This window comes from Alligator sinensis, unplaced genomic scaffold, assembly GCF_000455745.1.
Source record: "Alligator sinensis unplaced genomic scaffold, ASM45574v1 scaffold9_1, whole genome shotgun sequence".
Classification (NCBI taxonomy): Eukaryota; Metazoa; Chordata; order Crocodylia; family Alligatoridae; genus Alligator; species Alligator sinensis.
Window position 1 is genome coordinate 92,525 of NW_005842304.1, and position 23,851 is coordinate 116,375.

Here is a 23,851-nt window from a genome sequence, read left to right on the forward strand (position 1 = left end):
CCAGACAGATCTGTCCTCTGCTCCTCATCTCTTACAGTTTCAAACTTTGAGAGACTGAGGAAATCTTAATTTGGATGTTGCATCCCTAACTATTATGTTTAATAACCAGTGATAGATCCATCCTGTATTACTTTTTTCCCAAGCCTCTTATAAACCTGGTTAAATTATTAGCCTCTATAACATTTTGTGACGAGAAGTTCCACAAGTTAATTGCACATTTTGTGAAAAAGCTCTTTGTTTTCTATTTTAATCCTGCTTGCTAATAATGTAATTGTATGTACCCTGCTTCTATTAGATATAGTAAATACAAATACTTATTTACTTTCTTCATACCCTTCATGATTTCATAAACCTATATCATTTCCCCATTCAGTCATCTTTTTTATAAGCTGAAAAGTCTAGCCTATTTAGTCTTTTCTTGTACAGAGAACTATCCATAATAATTCCAAAGTCTTTTTCTTGAATCATAACAGCTAATGTAGAGCCCATCATCAAGTATGTGCATCTCGGGTTATTCCTTCCCACAGTTGTTTCCTGTCCTATAGCCAGTTACTTGCCTCTAATGCCATTATTGCCTAATTTCCTTAAGAGCTGTTGATGTGGGACTTTCAGAAAAGTTAACAAAGTCCAGAAACACTATATCAACTGGATTATCCTGATCCACTTGCTTGTTGATGCCTTCAAAGAGTTCTAGTATATTAGTGTGGCATGATCTCCCTTTACAAAAGCCATGTTAACTGTCCTCCATCAAGTTCATGTGATGGACAATCCTATTTTTTATTATAGTTTCTATCAATTTGCCAGGAACAGAAGTTTGGCTCACCAGTCTGTAGATCCCTGGATACTTTCTGGAATTGTTTTTGAAGACTGGCTTTACATTAGCTACCTTCCAGTACTTTGATACAGAGGGTTTCAGACAGCCTCACTTCTGTGTAGTTCTTTTTGGAGTTAAATGCCAGCAACGTCAATTTTTTTGGTTTTTCTCCTACAAGGATGTCAGACCTGTTTACCTCAAGGTCACTGTCACAAAGCAGCTCAGCCAGTTACGTTTTACAAAAGTAATGGGTTATGCTTAAATATCTTGTATCAGAACAAAGCTGTATCACCTTCAAATAACAGAGAGTTTATCTACACCACTACTGTCACATGTTGTGCCACATACCCTGCCCATGTGTGCCCCCTGATGGGCTCCAAAGCCAAAAATTTGGCAGTGAGGTTGCTGTGGGCCTATTCCCAGAAGCTGCTCTGTGGCACATTAGAAATCAAGAGTGGGAACAGAGAGATGAAAAGAGCACTGATAAGCCTAAAGGTTAAGAGGCCTCATTCTTGCACCAGTGTGCAGACTGAATTCCCAGTGAAAGCCAGCAGGAAGGTTTCTTTAAAAAAAGCTGACAAGATCTGGCTCAAAGCACAGGCTCTGCTGAATAAAGAAACATTGTTCTGCAGGTGATGGCAAAACATTACAATCAAGCATATACCACAGCACGTGCCCCTGGCAGCTGTGGGGGCACAGCTGTGCTGGTGGCAGCAGGAGCCTGGCAGCAGTGAGTGGGGAGCTCCCGCAGATGTCACCAGCGCTGTTGGCAGCAGGAGGACTGCCAAGCCTGGGTCAGCAACCATCCACGGGCGCCGCTGGCGGTGTCAGAAGCGGCCAGGTGCAATCACAGACCGCCCGCAGACACCGCCAGCGGTGCCGATGGTGGGGTGGCGAGTAGCAACCGCCCGCAGACACCGATGAGTGTCAGCGTCACCTTTTTGCAGGGGGTGCACTGCCACGCTCAGGGGGTGAACGTGCACCCACATGCACCCCCTACGCATTTCCCCTGCAATCAAAACTGTAACTTGTTGTCCTGGCTCTGGAGAGAAAATGACTAGATCATGCTGCATTACATGGCACTAATTGCAATAGCTGATGTTCTTTGTAACAAGCAGGTCCTACTCTGTGAACTCCCAGGTAGGGAAAATAACAGAAGAATACTTTCACTGAGAGATATGATGACTGCAGTATATTCAGACTACTTAGTGCAGTGATTATTCAAGCAAGGTGCTGTGAGGTCCTTTAGGGGTGCCTTGGAGTGCCGTGCACTATTAGCACAATTACATGTGCAAATACCTACATGTGATTCGCAAGATAAATCCAGAGATTTCAAATATGAACCCCTAGTGTCAAAAGCATTCTAATCTACTGCGATCTTTCTGAGCTCTTTGCAACAGAAGAATTGCTCTATTATTTTTCCGTAGTCCAAAAACGAGTGAAAGCTAAGAGCTGACATTTTCCAAGTGATGCCTTGAGTCTGAAAATTTTTAGAACCATTGACTTAATGTAACTAAGTGTATGAAGTACTTCATTTCCCCTCCCAGTCCTACAAAAGACAAATAATGTCTAAAGAAAGACTATGGCATTAAAGAGAAGTTTCATTTAGTATCAGACTCTATTGGTTTACAAAGCAATGAAACAACGATTTTAAGGCCAATATAGATAAATACATTCTGGACATACTAGTTATCTTCAGGGCTGTTATCTCCATGCCTCACGCATGCTAGGATTCTAGGACTGGGACAACATTGGAACAGTCACTGGATCTGCAGGACCATGGTGTGTATGTATTTGAGTTACTGGACACGCCGGCATTTCTGGAAGTAAACCAAAATGGTGAGTTTTTAGTTAAGGCCAGCCAGAAGAAACCCTGTGCCCAAGGAACTTTTAAAACACAAGATCGCCGTTACTCCAAACCTGCAGATAGTCAACGTTCTTTTTCCAAAATGGGAGTCGTACTGGCTAGTATGGACAATTTCTATCCCCTGCATTGATTGGTAAGGTTAACTCTTATAATCAGGGCTTGAAGAAGCCATGGAGGTATTTAAAATCAAGAGGCAAGGGAGCAGCATATATACAAGACTAGGGGATTCTAGAAGTGTGTAACTATTCCTGAGCTAAAAAATGTTAGCAGAGTGTCATCTCTAGAAAAATGGGCTACTGTCAGACTTCTGGCAGGGCACTGAGTTTAAACTGAACTTTCTTGATAAATTCATATCCACCTTTACCTAAAGTGATGGAGTACCCAAGTTCTATCCTTGCTTTGCTATGAGGTTTGAGTGTGACACAGGTGTGAGAGCAGAATTTGTCCTGGCGTGTTCATCTTGTATCATCTATTCACAGACTCAGCACTCTTCTGAAGGGCAGTCTGCACCAAAGAACTGAGAGATTAATGTATCTTGTTTGAAGAGTACAAAGTTAGAATCAAGGTCAAAGTATTTAGAGACTATGTCAGTGGTTCTGAAAGCTTAGTGAATTCAAGGTACATCAGTAATTTGCAATTTGCTAATTTGCAAACACCAGAAGTCTAAAAAAAGCACACTGTGCAGGGCAATTTTATCCCACTAATCAGAATGATTTAGTAGCTGAGCACTGTGGTGAGGCCACACAGTACTAACATTTCATTATTTTTATGGACAGAACTACAGCATATTTACTACTTTGCTTATATGGAGTATTATTAATATGCATAATATAAATACTTGGGTTGCTGCTCTTAGTATTTCACTCAACTATTTTGTAGAAAGATAAGGTAATTTTTTATTAAGATACTTTGCAGAGTTTAATCTTTTAAAATATATTGTTAAAATATATGTTATATATATAGTGAATCCTTCTCTGAATTAGTATGAATATCTCCATAAAGAAAGAGACTAAAGCAGACAGAAATTGAAAAAAACCTCATATACATACCCCTAGTAGAAGACAAGCTTTTACAGAAAGCTCTAACTATATAGATTAAAGACAAGATATTTAGCTTTTGTAAATCAACATAGCACCACTGCTCAGCCTTCTTTAAGACTAGTAGAAATACAGTTCTGTGGATGAGGTATAAGGATATTGTTTAGAGGCCCAATTCAATTCCCACGAATGGCCTAATGTGATCTGACTCTAAACCTGCCTTTTCCATCCTTTTTTTCCTTATGGCCTAGTATGTTACTTCTGAGATCATTTGGGGCCTGATCCAGTGAGGTGCTAAGCGTTAGTAATTTCCATTCCCATTTCCCATTACAATTTCCATTACCTACCCCATTTAATGCAGCTCTATGCTCCTTTGGCCACCGTCTTTCCACTGCAAGACAAAGTGGCTAGCCTCGTTCTCCTGAACACATCAGTACTGTGCTTTGATCAGGCAAAAGGTATGCCTAGTCCTGCAAGTCACTTTCCCAGTGAGTCTAATTTCCCTTAGCACTGGGTGCAAGAGACCAGGATAAGAAATCAAACCCAGGTCCGATGTCATTGCTCATTGCTAGACAGCTTGTAGTCTTCAAATGTGTCAAGACAAAAAAAAATTGTGAAGGAGGCTAGTTCTTACCTTGACCTGCTAGCTCCAGTTAAAACTACAAGCTGACCTGTCTTTACTAGGAATCCTCTCAATACTAGTTACCAGGTGTTATGTAAGACCATCAAGAAAACAGCTTTTTCCCTAATAAAACTAAGGCCTATGACTGTCTATATGCAGAAGGTGTTATGAAAATTTCCCACTATTGCTATTACACAACACCTTTACACCACCTTCACACCAGAGGACACGGCAGGAGGCAGTGTCTGTGAGGGCAAGTATTGTACAAATTATTAGTCTTTAAACCAGCGGCCTTCAAACTTCTGGGACTTGAGACACCCTACACTGGACTTGAGGAACCCCTCGATAACGTTTGTGAATTGTGTGGTGCCCAATTTAAAAAAACTTATTTATATATTACACTGTTAATTCCTTGCAGAGAGGCTGGGCAGTGGGGGTAGAAGACTGTCCAGGCAGGGACAAGCCTGAGCCTGCGCTTATCTGCTTACACCCTTCAAAAGATGTGGTTTCACCCCAGGATGCCACAGCACCCTGGTTGAGAATCACTGCTCTAAGTGCTACCACAATAAACCACAGACTAGAACCTATTTTGCTAAGTGTTACACAGCTGCAGAACAAAAGGACAGTCTTTGCCCAGAGGGGCTGATATTTACACCTAGATTATAATCCAAGAATAAAAAAGGGACAACAGATGGGTACAATTGACATAGAACTGCACAAAGAAACAAGTTTCAGTATAGGAAGTGATGATCTTGGCACAGCAGCTAGTCAACTCCTGCAGAGATGGCTCAGGCATCACAGGAGTGGAGAGTTTTAAAGGAGGAGAACAATGAAGGGGATGTGGAGTTCCTCCCAAAGGAACAGGATGGAAGAAAAGAGATGATGATGTGAATGAAAATGTAATGAGTGGGAGATGGCACTGTCATCCTGCACACATCAGGAGCTGACATCGCAAGAGGGCATGAATGATGATGGGCAGAGTAAGGACAGGTCAGGGAGAAGCCTGACAGCAAAGGCAAGTAGTTCATTTTGGATACAGTAGAGAAAGGGGGATCCAGGTGAAGGAATGGAAAGAGAGATGGTCATACCATTGATGGGAAGAACCAGGAAAATGATCTCTGTACAAAATGGAGCTGGGGAAACATGAGATTTACCAAGGCTGGACAAAAGGTCGGCATTTAGTTACTGAATCATGTATGTGACAGTTGCCAGCTGGCAAGGGAGGCAGGGCTGGGGAAAGGAGTGGACTGGCAGCCTCTTGGGAAGCTGCTGGAGTGCCTTCACCTGCTGGGTTCAGTGGCACTCCATGGCGCTTTTATATAAAGCACCAGTTATACTGCCTCCTGAATGTCTGTACACACCCTTAGGCTCATTTCAAAATCCCAGCCATGAATCACGTTTTCATTATATGTGAAACTATAGTATTAACAACCTGCAATATGCTGCTGTGGAAGCACCTGCTGCAGGGAACTGGTCTAGCATTGTGGCACTGCTGCACAGGAGCATAAGGGACAGAAGGATTATTGCTGTGTGTGGACAAACTGAATCAGGTGACAAGAACCAGCTTGGCTAGCATAGGAACACTGAGCTGTTTCAGGAAAAAAGTGCTATAGTTACTTACCAAGACCATTTGAGCTCAAAATAATATAGTCCTCACATGCAAAGCACCCTGGGGTTTAGGAAGAACCTTTCCCCACAGGTAGATTATTATACAAATGACCATTTGTTAAGACTTCCTTCTGGTGCAGGCCATTGCCAGAGAGAGGATATACAGTCTGGGGTCCCATTAGTAAGATCCAGGGTAGCTCTTTCTCTTATTCACTACCACCAAGTGTCTAGCAAGACACAGTATCGAGACAATGGGTGCCTTTAAATCAGGCAGTGAAAGCCAAGGGATGAGTTTCTGTCAAATGAATAGGGTAAGCAGGTTCCAGAGTTGAATGTCATTCATCAGGAGGACCCTGTCACCAGTCACTAGACATCCACAGGTTATTTAGACATGATTTCAGCCTTGCTGACAGTGCAAAGGAGGACAAGGAAAGGGCCACATTATGTAGAGCTGTTTGCCTCAATCCACCGAACAGAAGCCCTAAATCTCTGTCCCACCCTGTGGCACAGATGGAACTGCTGCCTTTCAACACACACATAGGATATTTCATAGATTTCATAGACATCAGGGCTGGAAGGGACCTCGGAAGATCATCAAGTCCAGCCCCGAACTAACCAACTCAAAGTCTTACTTTTGCTTTGAATTAGGCTGTTTTTGGGTATCTCTGACCTAGCCATTAAATCCAGTAATCTACTTCATATGTATTTGGATGCAATGGTTAAAGGAAAAAAAACCTTTTGACATGTCACCTAAATCTTTCTCTATTCCAGAGCTTTCCAAACTGTGTGCCGCGACACAGTGTGTCGGCGGCAGTGTGTAGGTGTGTCGCGCAAAATGCAGAAAATTTTGCGGAAGGGTACTGCGGAGGTCCCTTACTCGCGTCTGCTTCCCTTGGCCCCTCCCCCGGAACTGAATTACTGTGTCGTGAAATGATGCATGTCTAAAAAGTGTGTCACCAACATGAAAAGTTTGGAAAGCTCTGCTCTATTCTCTTTCAAGCTTGGGAACATCTTTTTACACCTTTATTTATGCTTCAACAGTGATATCCTATCCTCCCCTGATAGTCACTGGGAGTTTTTCATTGCCTTCAGTGGGGCCAGGATTTCACCACCTTTTATTATTAGAATGACTTTTTTAGGCATCATATACTTGCATGTAACCTTCTCTAACTTCCGTTTTCACGCAGCACATAATACTTCCTCCTCATGATCCCTATCTGACTGTTGCATCTATTCAGTGTTTTCCTTCTGAATTGTAAACCAAATTACATATAGACTCAGCCTGAACCAGAATTATGAACATGCTTTTTCATTCAGAGACTGATCATCTTCTGGAATACATAAGATAGAACCAATAACTCCCAAGGTTTCCCAAGGCTCCTTAAGCAAAAGAAATAAAAATAGCTCTTGTCTGTCTTTCAGAGAAGAATATATAAATCAATACAGCTCTCCTTTGAGTTTACTTCTATGGAGACAAAAAAAAAAAAAAGGTAATATTCCAATAAATCTTTTACTCTGTTTTTTACCTTCCTGTACCCATTTTTAATTTATCTGAGAAAAGCAGTTTAAGTTTATCATCTTGCATCTAAGTTTCATATCTGTTATTTATATTGTTATTTACTGAGTATATAATGAACCACTCTTCAGTTGCACATTCAAATAGGATAATATGGCCCCTTGTTTTTATTTGGCTGTTTTAGGTCTTTTCTGTAACTCCTATTTGCTAATTAACCCTCTGTAGCAGGCTGGCAGAGCCAATGAGCAGTTTGTTATAAATGTTCCAGTTTTACTCACTGAAAATCAATAATTCTTAAATGTCATGGTTTGGGCTGTGTGGTGTGAATCAATGACTACAGTCCTGAAAATAACTTAATGACAGCCGTTATGGTGAAAATGAGAAGGACATCCAATAAGCCAAAGACTTTCATCAAACAGTTCCCTTGTGAAATAGCAGCATTGAAGCCAGCACACCTGACTCACCTCTGCTTGACTTTGCTTCAGCAACTGCAATATAAAGGAAAGGTTTTAAACAGTTGAGAAGCTGGCTTTGTAAAATAATTTATATCATGGCATTTACTACTTATAGTGAGCAGGGCAAAAAGGGGATATCTGAATAATCATTACGACGATCTTAAAGCCCTGAATGCCACTGTCTAAGGTGTTGCAACTGGGGCACATGCAGTCCAGGGCAGCGGTCAGAGCTGGGTCAGAATAAGGTGCCTGTGCCAGAATCTGTGTTCAAAGGACCAGGCATCAAAGATTCATGCATGAGTCAGGAAACTGGAGACAGATGATCAGGACTTAAGAGCAGGCAGAGTTAGTCTTAGGTCACTTGAAGTCTGGGAGATGCACTGCCCCAGCACTTGCTAGCAGTCAGCTCAGTTGTTTTATGGTTAGGTGGGAGTGTTTTCCTGCAGGACACAGCCCAGCCCAGTCCAGCTACCTCAGGCTGAGGATGTGGTTATGCAAATACTTACTTATCATATATATTTTCTAGCCCTGGGACAGCACTGCTCAATTCACAGAAGGGAAAGGCCCTTCCACATTTACATGATGCTTAACAATTGAATACTCTCCATTTTAACACAAAAAGTAGTTGAATTAAAAAAAAAAAAACAGTTGCTTCTAATGCTTGAGAACACTATAGATCTACAGTGATAGAGCAAAGCACCTGGGTATTCACAGATCTGGATAATCTGACAGGCAGCAATGACATGAGTTTCCCCACATTGCCTCACCACTACACTTTGAATCTGTCTTGTGGGGACAAGCTTGAGAGGTGTGAGGTTATTGCAGTTTTTAATGAGATTCTGTTTGCAGTGCCCTCCTTGAAACTGCTAAAAAGGATGCTCATTAATGACACCTATGACATTTTCTGTCCACAGAATATTGGGACTTGCACCTTTGTTAATATATATAGTATTTTTGGGAGTAGAGAGCAGATGGATTTTATCTGTGAGAAGCGGAGAGTGGGAGAGAGGGGTGTGAGCACAGGGCCTGCACGAGTGCCCGTGGCCGGGGCCAGCGGGTGCCCAGGATGGGACAGCAGGAGTGCTGGCCCGGGCTGGCATGTGGGACTGGAATAGCTGGCGGGGGTCGGGGAGAGGCGGCGGTGGTGAGAAGAGGTGGCAAGAAGCGGTGATAACCAATTATCTCTATTTACATTCATTCCTATGGGTAAATGGGTTTTGCTTAGCATGGCTCTGCTTAATGCTCGTTTTTTCTGGAACCAATTAAGAGTGCTAAGCGGGGGTTGCCTGTAGACTCACAAGTGCCACTTACTTGATAAAAGGGGAGTTGGATTCAGCCTTTAAGTCCATTTGCTTAAGCTCAGTGCCATCCTTCCTTGTGACTGGCTCCAAGGTATGTCAGAGCAAATTTATTACTCTCATGAGACAACATGAAAATTAAAATCATGTAACATAACTAAGGCTACACAGGAAAAGAAACCCAACCATCTTTACCTAAAACATTTCATCAGCATTGTATATGATATTCTGAAACAAAAAAGAAATTAATCTTCTTTCATAAAGATGGTTTTGCAAAGTGCTTTTTAAATCGTGATTACTTTCCTATTACCAATATCCTTATCAATAAAGGGCCCACTCCTGCTTCCATTGATGTTAACGGAAGTAAAACTGAGCCAGAAAGGAAGAAAATCCCAGAAAGTATCTTCAATAAATAGGATTATTTCCAAGCAGAATGTTCTCAAAGTTTTCCATAAGGTATCAGCTACTCGTTACAAAGATAAATCTTCCTTATATAACCTCTCCTGGATATTTTTAACAATCTCCTTAACCTGGAAATACTGGGTTGTTTCAGAAACCAATGTCAATGAATGTGTAAATGAATTAGCTCCATGACATTTGTGAGAAATCAACAGGCAATTCAAAACCATAGATTAGAGGGGGACAGATAAGAAAAGTCAATATGCAGTGGATGAGTACTTGGGTCCTTCTGAACAGAATGTCCCTTTCTGGAATGCTTCCAGTACCCAGAATGATTTTGCTGGAGATGCTTTTAAAACACAGCTTTAATGAAGCTGTTACATAATAAATCACACTACCTGAATCCCTATTGCAGCAAACAGGCTGTTTGGGCAGGGACCATCTTTCATTTTGTGTTTGTACCATGTCTGGCACAGCATGGTCCTCATGGCTGAGTGTTGCTTATAGACATTCCAAATAAATAACAATTATGAGTGGTCTGCTGTATAAGGGTGGCCCTGGTACTAGATAATAGCCATATCCTGCTTGCTTTATTTTCACAAACACTTTCACTGAAGTTTGAGGAAATGAGTTTATATAACATGAACATGGTTTGCTGCTCAGTAGCAATTTCTTCTTTTGTCCTTTATTATGTTCTTTTTTGACAACTAATAAATCCAGACATTCCATTTTGCTCATAAATGTGGTATATAAAAACGCTTTACCTGGTGAGTCTTCAGCCTGCCAGAGGGTGGTATGCACTGCACAAAGCTCATGGTGGTGTGAAATCTGACCTGGGAGTAGTTGGGATTTAAGGCATTCTGATATGGAAATAACATTCTTCTCATGGTTGGAGAATTGCAGCTTGGAAAGGACACTTCAGTTCCACAGCAGATATTCAGGGAGCCTCATCTTTCCACTCTCCTCACTTGGTCTTGTATGCTTGCTAAAGAATGCTGGTTACCCTCCATGCCCTGGCAAAGTTATATTTGAAGCCATTATGGGCCACTATTTCCCCACTTCTCCAGGAAGACTTTCTGCTGCTCAGGGCAGGTAGTTTGTGTTTTACAACTTGTTTCTCATGACATTTTCTCAGAAGGCAGTGCAGAGATGTACCTTATAGACTAAATGAATTAGAGATGCATTCATTTTTGTAAGCAAGAGCTCATGCATCTCTGATTCAGTTAGTCTTTAAGGTACATCTCTACCCTGCCTTCTGTCTGACTTTGAGACTAACTACCTCTCGTGATTCTTTCAGTAATATGCTGAACTCACTAGGACAGAAGTGAGAGAACAGTCACAACCACTATGTCATGTGGTAGAAAATGAGAACCTCCACCTTGGTTTATTCCAAGCCTCTTGTTACAGGAACAGTGTTCTGCAAATCCTCTGAGAGGTGGTTTGGTTTCAGTCTTGCTTTACTCAATATATCTTCTCAATATGTCTTCTCTAGCCCTGAGTTGGGGCTTTGCCTTCTACTTTGTCATACTGGGATACTACCACTAGGAGATTTATATTTATTTTTTAAATAGTGAAAGCTCAATATTAAAAAACCCTGCCACACTGTGACTGATTTGCTAACTTCTGCTTTCTCTTACTCTGTTGGCTTTTGAACAAACTTAGTAAGTGGTTAGGCTTGATCTCAACAGAAATACTGTGAAATAAAGTATGCTGTTGGAAATATGACTAGGAGAATATGTAACAGAACAACAAAATAGGATTTAATAAACAACTATAAAGCTTACACCTCAGTATGATCATGAACAATTTCAACATGTGAAATATGCTCTTGATAGTTTAAAAACCTTTATTTTTCATTATAACGATAATATACACTTTGAGTGATAAAATATCATATAAATAACAAATTATTCTCAATATACATAATATAAGATCACAATGAAAACAGGGTGTATATATGAAAGGTACCCTGAGTATGTCCTTATCAAATTGCAGATAGTTAAATACTGATATGTTTGGAGAAAGTCCAGGGAACCTTATTGCCCTAGTACAGGAATCATTTAAAACTAAAAACACTGGAGGAAAGAACTTGTTTGGTGGCGACACTCTATTTGGCTCCATAGGAGACAAATACAGGAATGGCTTTGGGTTTGTTACTCCCTGGGATTTTAGGCTTGCTACAGAGATGATGCACTTGGTTTCAAGGAGAGAGAAAAGCATCTGCCTGTTGTGTGATTGACAGAAATAAGGCACTTAGTGCAGGATAACAGAAGACTAAGTTAATAGATGTAGAACAATAAAATGTTATCTCCTAATTGAATATGTCTGGGTACAACTGCCCAGTGGGGCTATGCAAGGCAAGATGGAGCCCATTTTTAAATGCCTCCAGCTTCTATTGCATAGCTCAAAAATATAGATATAAGGTGCTCAAAATATGGCTGAATGGTTAACTATGCAGGCACTGTAACAATCCTTTAGTTTCCATTTTTTTCAGATTGAGACAAGCAAACTGCATAGTTTTACTGCATGACTACTCTCTGGTTACCTTGCATCTGACTGGATGGTTACCTTAAAAGCATCAGCCATTCTTCTTTGTGTATTTCTTGAGGGTACATTCAGGTCAGGCATTATAACCCTGTGTCTGCTTAGCCAAGTATGGCAAACTGTATAATACTAGTGTGTGAATATTTTCTGCAATGGCATACTTTATATGAACGAGACTGTGCAGCCTGAAACCAGATACTGTGTAGTACTGCAAGAAGGCACTATCCTTGTGGAAGTCTATCAATGCATTTTAATCCAGAATTTCAAGACAATATTTCAGGTCCTTCAGCACAAAATCTTTTTTGAACAGACTGAAAATTGCCAAATTGCTGATACATACAGGAAGAGAAAAAGACTGACCTATTCAGCCTGCTGTTTAAAACTGTTGTACAGTAAGTGAATGTTCCTCTAATTGGTTGTACTGCTACTATATAAAATATTTTCCTCCATTTAATCAAGAATACTAAATATGAGTACAACAAAACATGACAATATAAAACATGCCATACTGCGTCAGATCACAGGTTCATCTTGTCTTTCTAGGCCAGTACCACAAAAAACAGGAACCGTGAAAAATGCTCATATATGCAAGTGGCAATAAACAGACTGAGGCTTACATTTTTACTCTGATTTAGAACCATTCAGTAGAGTTACTCTTTATATACAGCACCCAGCCCAAGAGAAATACTTCTGATTAGATTAGAAATAGGCTAGGGGAGCTCACTTTAAACCAGCACTACTTGCCTAGGAGGTACACACAGCTAATGCCGAGATTCTGAAGAGATTTTACTTCTTCTTTCTTCTAATATTTCATGATTTTGGGGGGGATGAAAATCATTCTCTGAAGGTAACAGAATAAAAGACAAAAAGTCACTCGTGTGTTAAAGTTAAAATGATGGAAAATTTGGAGATGAGACATCTCTTGCCTTGGGAGTTCTTTAATCCAAAGAAAAACTTCTCATTTTTTGTGCTAATTCCTGTCTCATTTCTATATGCTTTTTCAGGTTTTGTACTTCATGTGGCAGGTTAATATCCCACACAGATAAGCATGACTGCACTTCTGTAAAAAATAATTTAAAAAACATTTTAAATAGTGCTACACAGAGGAGCGCAATTGCAGTTTACAAGTGGTTTTCTGCTTATTGTTAATTATTGTTAGGAAGAACACAAATAGAAATATAAAATGCTCTTAGAAAACATGCCATTGTTAAGGGCTCAATCTTGAGGGGCACTGAGTGCTCTCCACAGGGATCAAGGGTACTTGCACCTTAAAGAACTGAGTTCTTAAGAGTAAAAACTGTAGATGACCCAGGCTATGGACAGACATTACACCAGAGCTGAAAACAGATGTCATCTTTGGTGTGGGATCAGCTTTGCCATGTGTCCTGGCACAACTGATCCACTTCACTGATGTCTACAGATGTCACTGGGGCTCTTGTCTCACAGGGTTGGCCCCTGCTGATACTTCGGGAAAATGGGGTGTGCGATTGCAAGAGAAGGAAATTCCCTGCTTGCAGACATGCACCCCATGTTGGGCTGAGTCACCTGGGACCGCTGCCTTGCAACATTGGGCCCCTGAAGCCCTGAGAATTTCTGCCTGGGGCAACTGTAAAGCATGGGCAGCCATAGCCTGCCTGTGCTCTCCCAACATAAGGGAATCAATGTGGGCTACAAAAAGGCAGCATAAACCATGACTAGGGTTGTTGCCATCACAAAATGTGGGCATTTTTGTATGACAGGTGCAAGGGTGATGTCTGTTTGCAGCCTTGGAGTGCTACAAGCATTGCAGTGCTTCGATGAGCTACAAAAATAGTGTTACAGGTGTGGACATGAAGTCCCCCTCCCCAGACCCTAGCTGCAGTTGTACAAAAATCACTACAGTTTGTCACTGCTATGCTTTCCAGCCGGAAAGCATGATAAAGGCGTTGCTTCCCCTCACAACCTAGGAAGGAGAACCTGTCATTAGGTGAAATTAAATCCGATTTTAATTCCACATTTTCTGGGGGACATACTGTACTGGATACAAGCTAAATTCTTCAACCTTTACTTTGCCAGCAGTCCTTATTCCCTGGAGTATTAATGATGGTTTCAGTGGAATAGAGCCTGTTTGCATGAGTAAGGACTGTAGGATAAGGCCTATAAAAATCTAAACTTCCAATTACAGAATGTATACATATGAATACTTTTAAATAAAGTAAAATGGGAAAGGATTTTTACAAAGGCTTTTACTGCACAAATAATCAAATTGAGGGTCTTCAAAAGAAGTTCTAGTAGTTAGAATTTTTAACAATGGTTTATGCAAAACAATCACGACATTTCATTTTATACCAGTGCCCTTGCCATTTTTATAGACTTAGTCTGGGAAAACTCTAGAAACATATGGACCACAATATATAATATATCAGAACAAGGCAGCAATGAAAATTCATAAGAAGAAGATGTAAACAAATCTTCTAGGAGACATTTCAAAATGTAACCAAGTATTTTCTATTACATAAATAATATGGGTTATTAAAACAAAGTTGCTCATACCTTTTGGATATTTGTTGTCTTCATTACCTTTATAGCAGTAACCCAATACCAGCACAACATTCTTGAGGCTCCCTTTTAAAAATAAAACATTTAAATTTTTAACTAGAACTTAAATTTCTGCTTTACTTCTAACCTAGTAAAACTCATATTAGTTCTGTAAAATAATATGAGTAATACAGTGTTCCATTAGGAGCAGTAGGCAACCGTAAATCCTTCTGGATCATGGTATATTTTTATTAGAGGTCCTTAGGACCTTCAACACATATGCCTAGGATTACGGAGGAGTGGAAGCTGCCCAGATCTTCCATTCCTCCTTTAGACCATTGAGACAATATCTAAAAGCCAGACTGAGTCGGACGTTTGATGCCTTGATAGATGTAGTTATGTGTGTGTCTGGGAACTGAACCTGGATATCAGCCAGAGTAATTAGAAAAATAAAAATGTAATACTGCCACTTAAAGAAGAACCAGCCCCATTATATTTAATCAGTAACCTTGATAAAGACACAATCTTCACCTCCATTTTTAATGTGAGGGGTTTATCAGGGATCAAAGGCTAATAACCTGTTACAAAGTATCGCCCTCATTTCCAATCAACTAGTCCTACTGGATTAAGAAAAAATTACACTGAAAACATGTCAATGTTTTATGAGTGTGGGCAAGGGCAGGCTTTGGCCCTGTGTGTTTTACAGGGCAGATACAGGCTAGATTGTGGTTTACTGCCTAAGTTATGGTTCTGGGAGGCTTGGGAGCCCCTGTACACGTTCTCCTTGAATCACCCAAAGTTTCCCAAGGTTCTTTAAATTTACAAAACTAAGTACATTACATCAGCACACAAAAATTAGCTCTTTATTTTAGTTCACTGTTTTTTATATGCAGAATATTTACCTATGTCTATTTGTAACGTTCAGCTGCCGGGAACTCGGAATTTTAGAATCCAGATAAAAAACACGAACAAGATTAAAATTCGAAAACTGACTCCCTACATTTGCTCTTGTAAGCCCAAGTCCTGCAAATGGATAAAACAGGCCTCTGTGCAGCCCAGAGGCTGTGCTGGCACCTTTACCTGTATGATTGCAGCTAGTCAGAAAAACAACCTTAGAAAACTACCTGCTTTTCCCCACCCACCTCATATACTCTCTACCTCCTTTATTGAACTAAACCTTGTTTAATTGCTTGCAGTGCTGCAGAGTCAATATCTGCTGAAGTGAAATTAGAGTTAGTGGAAATTTATTTTGCTTCATGCATCCTCATCAGCTGCTTTACTAGGTAGGCTGCACTGAAGAACATTTATTAGAGCTGGGGCTGCAGAGGAAATCAGGCATATTTACACATCCTGGGTTACTTGTACACTGATGGCAGTGAAAATAAAAATCCATAGTTTGAGATGACAAGATTCAGTAACATATGACATCAGGTTTTTTTCTTAAATCACACTAATGCAGAACTCTGGAGCTGCAGCACAGGAGAATTTATAAGATGTAGCAGAAGGTGAATTTAGTCCCCCGGGTAGTGTTATGACATTAATGTTTAAGGTAGCCACCCCTGCGTATACTGAAGTGGGGGTGGGTTGATTAGTTTGGGATCACATAAAAAAACAATGGTTGAAGAAAGTAACAGTACTTCAGATTTGCCCCTTAGGCAAATATGGTCCTGTGGCTGGGTATGAAGGAGCAGTAACTCCTTACAAACCTCTTTTTCAGGCCCTGCACCCACAGCTGCCCATAACAGCACTGACCATGGCTTCAGGGGCAGTTCATATGTATAATGCTCAGCTAGCAGTCCACTAACTTCTATCCCTTACTCTGCTTCTACATAGCTAAGCTGCAAGCTGTTCTAACGATACACCAATGGACTCTGCTGGGTGGAGGCCAGAGAAAAGCCACAGGAAAAGCAAGTAAAAACAATTATTTGAAACTTGAATGCAACAAGCGAGAAGAAAGGCAGACAGAGCAGGAGAGAGAAAACCAAAAGAAAAATGCACTCATTGCATCACAGCCCAGAGGGACTTGGGGGAGAGACAGGCTCATGTGCTAGCCAGTCATAATCAAGGGTTTTCTTGAAAGATGCTGGGAATTGCTGCTGTTGTGTCTGACCACCAGCACTGCATTCATCTGGGACTTTATTAATATAAGAATATTGGCATTGATTAGATTAAACAAGCAAATAGTGGAGTAAAGTGAATGAAATTAGTTTATGTCATCTCATGTCAATTAGGAATTAATATAGCCCTAGCTTTGCAATGAAAGTTCAGTTCCTTTTGACAATATAACTTACCTAGCTGGGCTGTCAGCATGACTCTAACAGAGTCACAACAATTCTGTATTATTTGGATGGGACGCCGTGTTGACAGATCAAGCAGCACAATGTGCCCTCCTCCTGTCCCTATCCAAAGGGCAGTATTTTTTTGTAAGCAAATGGTCTTCACTCTTCCAGAATAAGCCACTCTGTGTTTTGATTCGTTATTGAGTTTCACCACTGTTTCCCTAGAAATATGAAGAGATTTTGCATTATAAATCTGTGGCAGACATGAATATTATTTTACATGACAAGTTTTTAAACAATCTTTCGTCAATACAGGCTGCATAAATCTTTTGTCGATAAAGGCTGTACAAACCAATTAACCATTGAAATTATACAATTTTGGCAAGAAAGAACTGAAGCTTTAAGATCCACTAGTTAACACTCTGAGATTGCCTTTAAATTGGACACAGGAAGCTCTCCTTCCCTTTGTCTCCCAACACTATATATATACGTAAATCCCCCACGGAATTCTTCTGCAGTAAAGGATGACACTGGTGCAGATGCTCACATCAGTCTGAGAATGAAAAGGACGCATATGGTACCCACTTTCAACAGCACTGTTATGAGACAATATAGGCTTTGTGAAATAACTAATGTTCTGGGTCAGAGAGGAAGGAAAAGACATGGCTAATCTTATCATTTTCATTTCCTACCCCCAAAATATGATGTGTTCTAGGTAAAATCTACCAGCAGAACCCATTATTCATTTATTAGACACCACACCATCCAGAATAAAATAAAATATTTACTTGAGAAAAAGTGCACAATCAATTAGTTCACAAAGTTTTTCTGTTTTCTTATCCCAAACTTCCACAAAATGGCTGTTTTTCTTAGCCAAGTAGATGGACTTGTCTACTGCAATTGAAATAATGTTTGCATCACTGTAATCTTTATGACAGAATCTAGGAAAGAGAAAAGTAAGCATTAGGCATAGCATATTCCTATATATATTATACTCCTTAATTATAGGGGTCACTAGCATCTCCGCCTACCATTACAGCCTAAAATCAAAGTAGCTTTGAGTCCAAATTAAAGGGTAATATATAAATGTTTCATGTCAGTAGAGTTGTCCAAGCATTTAACCATTTAAAACAAGAAAAAAATTAATCCTATAAAATGGGTACTGGTCTAAAGACAAAAGAAATCTTAATGCTTTTGCTTCCAACAAAGTCAGTAGGTGTTGTGCCACCAATTTCCATGGAAGCAGCAATGAGTCCAATATGTGTTAACACATCTTCTCTACCTATGACTCGGGTGATGATGGCATAACAATCCAGCTATTCCCCATGAGCCTTCAAGCAGCCGTAAAGGGGAACTCCAGCAAGATGCTAAGGACCCTCAGCTTCCATTGAGGTGTATCTTACCCTGCTGGATGATCAAGGCCCAAAAGGGTGCAGCCTGATTTTGGCTGGTTTGCTTTTTATTAATTTTTAATACCCCAACAGCTTTCTTTAGTGATTTTCTCTACATACTTATCTGTATCTCTACCAATCTCAAATTCTGGCTGCCAGAGATGATCCGAGCATGGTGTGGGGCCCAGGGCAAATCAGCCTGTGTTTGGCCCCACCCCTGGACGAAAGGAAGCCAGCAGATTCGGCAGTGGGTGCTGAGCAGCCAGACATGAAGCTGGCACAGGTGTGGAGTTGCCGCAGCTGCTCGCCCTGGCTCTGCTGGGCCCCCCAAAGTGTGGGGCCCAGGCCGGTTACCCTAATTCACCCCCCTAGAAATGGCCATGCTGACTGCAGTGGTTCTGCAGTATAAAAACATCACTCCTCTACTTCACTGATCTTCCGCATCTCATTTTACAGTATGGTTCAAAAATCACTCACTCTGCCACAAATATAACTCATAAGCTGCTAACCTGTCACACTGGCATTTACTATTATAAAACAATTCTTTTATACAGTTCTCTGCCTGTTATCCTCATAGTCTTTGGTAACATATTTTAGTGTAATTCCTAAAAAGATGCACATAACATTTGGCTGCATCATACTGAAAGCTTTACTTACTGGCCAAACAACATTGGCTTATGTGTTAAGGCACACGTGTTGTTTTGCAGAGATAGCTTGATTTATATAAAAACACTAAAAACTGTAGGCTTTATTCAGACAAAATTTCCATTTACTTAAGGGTGAATTTTGCCTGCATGAGGCCTATAGCAACTGGACAAAGAACTTCAGTCTCAGTTTGATGACTAAGTAACCCCTTCGGCATCTTCATCAAACTAAAATTTCAGCTGTTAACTAACAAAAAGTCAAAAATCATTGTAGAATTTATATACAGAGAGCAGATACATACACATACCACATAACTACACTACTTATATATGGAAAAATTCATAGCTCCAAGTGAAGTACAGGGACAAATGCATCTGGGATGGGGAGAAAATTGTAATACTGCTAATTTTACTGAACAACAGACTGTATTCCCTTTGATGTCAAAGGAAAAGAAAGGAAAATAGAAAATTACAAAGAGCAAGCTACATGGCAGGACACTCCGACTCAACATTTGACAGGAAACAAGGATGAGAACAAAGTGATTTTACTATAAAATACAACTCACAGTTGACTTGTTTTTGTCTCAATAAGCTTTTGAACAGAGAAATCATTAGATAATGATATTATTTTTGTTCCACAGCCTCCCCAGATTATATTTTTTTCAGATGAACATGTGGAGTCACTTAGGCACATCAATGGTGTGTTGACATTTCCTATGGTCAATGTCTTCACAGGCGCAGCACCCTTATGCTGTAAGAAGAAACACAGTGTCAATTAGGAACACACTGCATCTTGCTCTCCAAGGCAATTTGAAAACTGACATAGCAAGAACACAATTTGGAGAATATACACAGGCCCACATTTTCTACACCAGTGCTATCTGGCAGCCTGTGGGCTACATGTGGCCTGAGAGGGGTTAATATGTGGCCCCTGGGCTCCCACCTAGCTGCTGCTACCTCTATTGCTCCAGCTGCAACAGCAGCTAGGTACTTGAGGCAACCACTCCCTCCTCCAGCTTCTGCTGCATGCCCCACCCCTAAGGGTGGAGCAGTACAACACTGCACAGCACCCAGTGATGGGGGGAGCCGGCAGCCTAAACTGCTTATGTGATTCAGTGCCACATGAGAGCCTGCAGGGACCAGAGGTGGGGTGCTGCACTGTGTATGAGAGCGCTTGCTCACTTGCATGTGGTGCAGTGGAGTGGGAAAGGGCCTTCCTGCATGCATGTACAGTGGGTGGGGAGAGCACCCACTTGCACACATGTGTGCAGGGCATGCAGTCAGGGAGAGTGGGAGCCCCTGCTAGTGCTGTCCCCATGGTGTGCATCTCCTGTTGGGTCACATGGCTCCCAAACTCTTTGAAGCTGGACAGCCCTGTTCTACACCAGTACTACAAATGTCTGGTAGAGACTTGCCTTGTCTGAAGGCCAAACCCTGTGGCACTTGAGGGGGAAGGGAGGAAGGTATATCACAGATGGGCAGTGCTCCACTAATACTCCTCTGAGAGGAACCCACAACAGGTCCTATGCCAGTTTTACAACTTAGCATAACTCCTCTACTGCCTGATTGCATCTGGACTGAGGCTGCCCTCAAAATCAGGGAGCTGTGGTGCCCCAAACACTATGCCAAAGCTCTGGTCTAGAAGATAATCTAAACAAGGGGTGCTCAAGGATTAAAGTGTAATACTTTAATACTGCCACCCTCCCTGCTGCCAAATTCCCAAGCCCCCATGTGGCTGAATTAGGGCCAGGCCATGCCCCCTTCCCCATTCACAGGTGAATCAGGGCTGAGTTGCTCCCCCACCCACCTCCACATGGCCAGATGGGGTGCTGGATTTGGTCTACGGATAGATGGGGCACTGCTCATTTGGCACACTGGCAAAATGGTTGAACACCACTGATCTAGACTATAGTGCTCATTTTTCCTGACATGCCACAGCCTGACTGACAGACCCAATGTGCTTTGATCAAAAAAGTAAGGAAGAGATATAGCAAAACTAAGTCCTTGAATGCACAGCCATTAATGGAACTTATAAAATAAAATGCTTTTAAATATATTTGCAGTTAACACTCCCTATTGTTTGCTCTTGCTTTTGACCCTCAGACATTGGAGACAACAGAAACATAATCACATCACCAAACTTTGCTGCATAAAATACAACTTCTAAGACACTTGTAGCTCTTAAAAGATTAGATTAGGGACTGGGTTTTGGTTATGGAAATTCATCTTTTTTCAAAATAAATTGCATGAAAGAAAGCTATTAGAAACAGTTACTCTATGCATTACTAATTACATTTTGTAGAAATTACTGGAAATGCTAATTTTACCTTTACTGCTTTATCTTCAAAAACTGCTAGTTTGCCATCTGCTGTACCCACCAGAAAGAAATTCTTCTGTTTGCTGAAATGAGATGAGGATTTCCAGAAAAGTCTCAACAAGGGACATGTATTGAACAACAACAGAATCACTAGTGGCTGGCATATCAGGTGTTTAACGGCCCACTAAAAATAAACACATCACCCCAAAACACCCAAAACCTCACACCTAAACCCTGCCAGATGTGCAAACATACGTGCAAAGCACTAACTGTTCCTATAACAGAGGGGTCTGTAAGTAAAATGTGAACACCACTGTTTAGTCAACTTTTCAAAATTTAACCCACAGTGTTTAAATGTGTAATGCTACCTTTGCTTGGAAAGAGAGTTGCAGTAGAGGCAGGTAACAGAATCTGACATTTTCTGAAGACAGTGTCTGTTTTTCTCATCTTCTGTGCTGACTGCCCACAGGGAACCAGACTGTGTCCCTGCTACAATCCAGTTTTCTTTTTCAGTGGGAAGGGTCACCAAGGCCAGACTTAATATTCTACTGTCTGCAATGTTCTGAGTCAAGAAAAAAAAAAACCCTATTAAAAGCAGCTTTGTTATGTTTCAGCAAGGGTCCACACCACTAAATTGAACACAGAGGACAGTGGAATCTTTCTTGGTGCTGAAGGACAGCCTTTTTTCCACCCCGACACTAAAAAAAAATTCCCAGTTGGCACCGTCTACTGAACCAGCTGCCTGCTCAGTGCTGTGAGAAAGGCTAGAAGGAGGGTTTGACCCAGGAGGATTTAGCAAACTAAATGTTGGGAATAGATAAATTCTCTGAATATATTACAGCCAACAAGCGTCTGAAAGCCATGAGAAAAAAACAAAATAAATGGAACCATATTTAGTGTATTTTCAATGGCACAGTTCAATTGTCAGAAACTGAAGTACTGGCTTAATATTTCCTTTACGTTTTTTCATTTTATTTTTAGAATCATCCAAGATCGCTGCTTTTTATTGTATCACAGTAATCATCCCTTTAACAACCCCTTTGATAAATCATGTCCAGCACAGGGAGACAAAAAGAACACAGTCCATCACTTTAAAGCTAACCTGGAAAAACATTATCCAGTTTGCAACTTTACTTTTTGTGACAATACTGGATATAGGAATTCCAGAAACAAAATGGAGACAACTGGTCAGTGCATCCTAGGGTGCTGAAAGACTGGGATGAGGGACAACTTGACAAAGTTAATTTGTCAGGAGAATGGTTAATATTAAGGGTTATCATTATTTATGATTATTCATTCTCATTTTAGCTTGCATGCAAAAAGGGTAATGACTTACAACCAACCAGTCCACTGGAAGAGAGAAATCCAGCAATGAAAAGGCAATATTGTGAGAAGAGTTGGCTAGAGACATGACAGGAAAAGAAGGATGGCAAAACTTGCTCTGAAATAAATGTATTTAATATTTAAAGTAATCTGCGCCCATTGATTCAAACAAGTTTGGAATGAATGACAACTTTCACCCCTACCTCAAGCATGTGCCCATCTGTATTCAAGTTAATAATCGAAAGCTGTGCATTTTCTCTGTTTCCACTACCAATCCAGACCCCTGCATTCTTGCAGCTTTGATTGGCAGCCACAATGCACTCTGCTGTAGAGACGTGGGGTATTGAAATGTATCTCATCAAACAGATAAGCTCTGCTGAATTCAAAATCTCATAAATCTGCAAAAGACACCACAGATAGCAACAGCCAGTACAAAGATAAATAGAGAGCACTTTTCATTCTGCAGGATAAAAAAAGCTTTACAAACTATGTGAACAGTATTTCAGCACATAGACTGTAAACAGACATCTCATTTGAGACTGTTTTGATCATACTGGGTTTTGACTTGGATCAAAACAGGAGTGGTGCAACCCTTTACTCATGTAGCTCTCCCAAGCTGCATAGCTGTTCCTCTGCCAGTTCATGGTGAAGGAGAGCACTCAGCCTGACAGGTTTGCCCTTGGAATGAAATGCAATTTAGTTAAGCGAGCCACAATTAAATTCAGATGCACACAGGAAGGTCCTGGGAAAAACTATCAGCACATTTTATTCAGCATGCTTCATAGGTACTTGAACTGGGACAATGGATATGAATGTCTGTAGGATCTCAGCACAAAAGGCTCCCCCCCATAATGATCACTTCTATGTAGGCATTATGCAGCAGCACCACTACCTTCCTCTGTTTTTCATTTAATTAAATGGAAAACTACAGTAAGGAAGTAAGGCGAGTAAAACTACAGAAAGGAAGTCAGTGGAGCTTGGGCATATTTGGAAATTTTATTCTATCACAAAGCAAGATGGCCCAGAGACAGAACACAAAATTATCACAGACTTCAGATCTATACTATTTTCAGTGCAGCACTTCCAATATGTAGAGTGGTATAGGTTAACTGCATCCTCAATATTAATTAAACTTCTCTTTGTTTTTCATTAATAGAAAACTTCCATGTGGTGTGAATCCTACTTGGCTGATACATCACAGCATTTATGATTAACTAGTA

The 23,851-nt window shown here is 40.7% G+C and overlaps 2 protein-coding genes across 8 annotated transcripts in view; one reads left to right on the forward strand and one right to left on the reverse strand.

Annotated features, from left to right (window-relative positions):
• ERGIC2 (ERGIC and golgi 2) overlaps positions 1-16,958 on the forward strand; it is a 69,788-nt gene extending 52,830 nt beyond the window's left edge. Inside the window, exon 17 of the mRNA XM_025209719.1 lies at positions 16,511-16,958. Within this exon, the coding sequence (XP_025065504.1) occupies positions 16,511-16,728 (218 nt within the window). The 3' untranslated portion in view covers positions 16,729-16,958. The remainder of the gene's footprint in view (positions 1-16,510) is intronic.
• The window catches only part of LRRK2 (leucine rich repeat kinase 2), a 115,875-nt gene continuing 103,386 nt past the window's right edge, over positions 11,363-23,851 (reverse strand). For 4 of the 7 annotated variants that reach the window (XM_025209714.1, XM_025209716.1, XM_025209713.1 and 1 more), the window contains 8 exons: positions 22,835-23,029; positions 21,677-21,870; positions 21,319-21,391; positions 19,558-19,742; positions 17,745-17,897; positions 16,969-17,177; positions 14,693-14,764; positions 11,363-13,220 (listed from right to left, as the gene is read on the reverse strand). In XM_025209714.1, the coding sequence (XP_025065499.1) occupies positions 13,099-13,220; positions 14,693-14,764; positions 16,969-17,177; positions 17,745-17,897; positions 19,558-19,742; positions 21,319-21,391; positions 21,677-21,870; positions 22,835-23,029 (1,203 nt within the window). In that variant the 3' untranslated portion in view covers positions 11,363-13,098. Of the gene's footprint in view, positions 13,221-14,692; positions 14,765-16,968; positions 17,178-17,744; positions 17,898-19,557; positions 19,743-21,318; positions 21,392-21,676; positions 21,871-21,899; positions 22,750-22,834; positions 23,030-23,851 lie in introns of those variants that run through there. The other 3 variants (XM_014522115.2, XM_025209715.1, XM_025209717.1) reach the window with 3 other exon arrangements.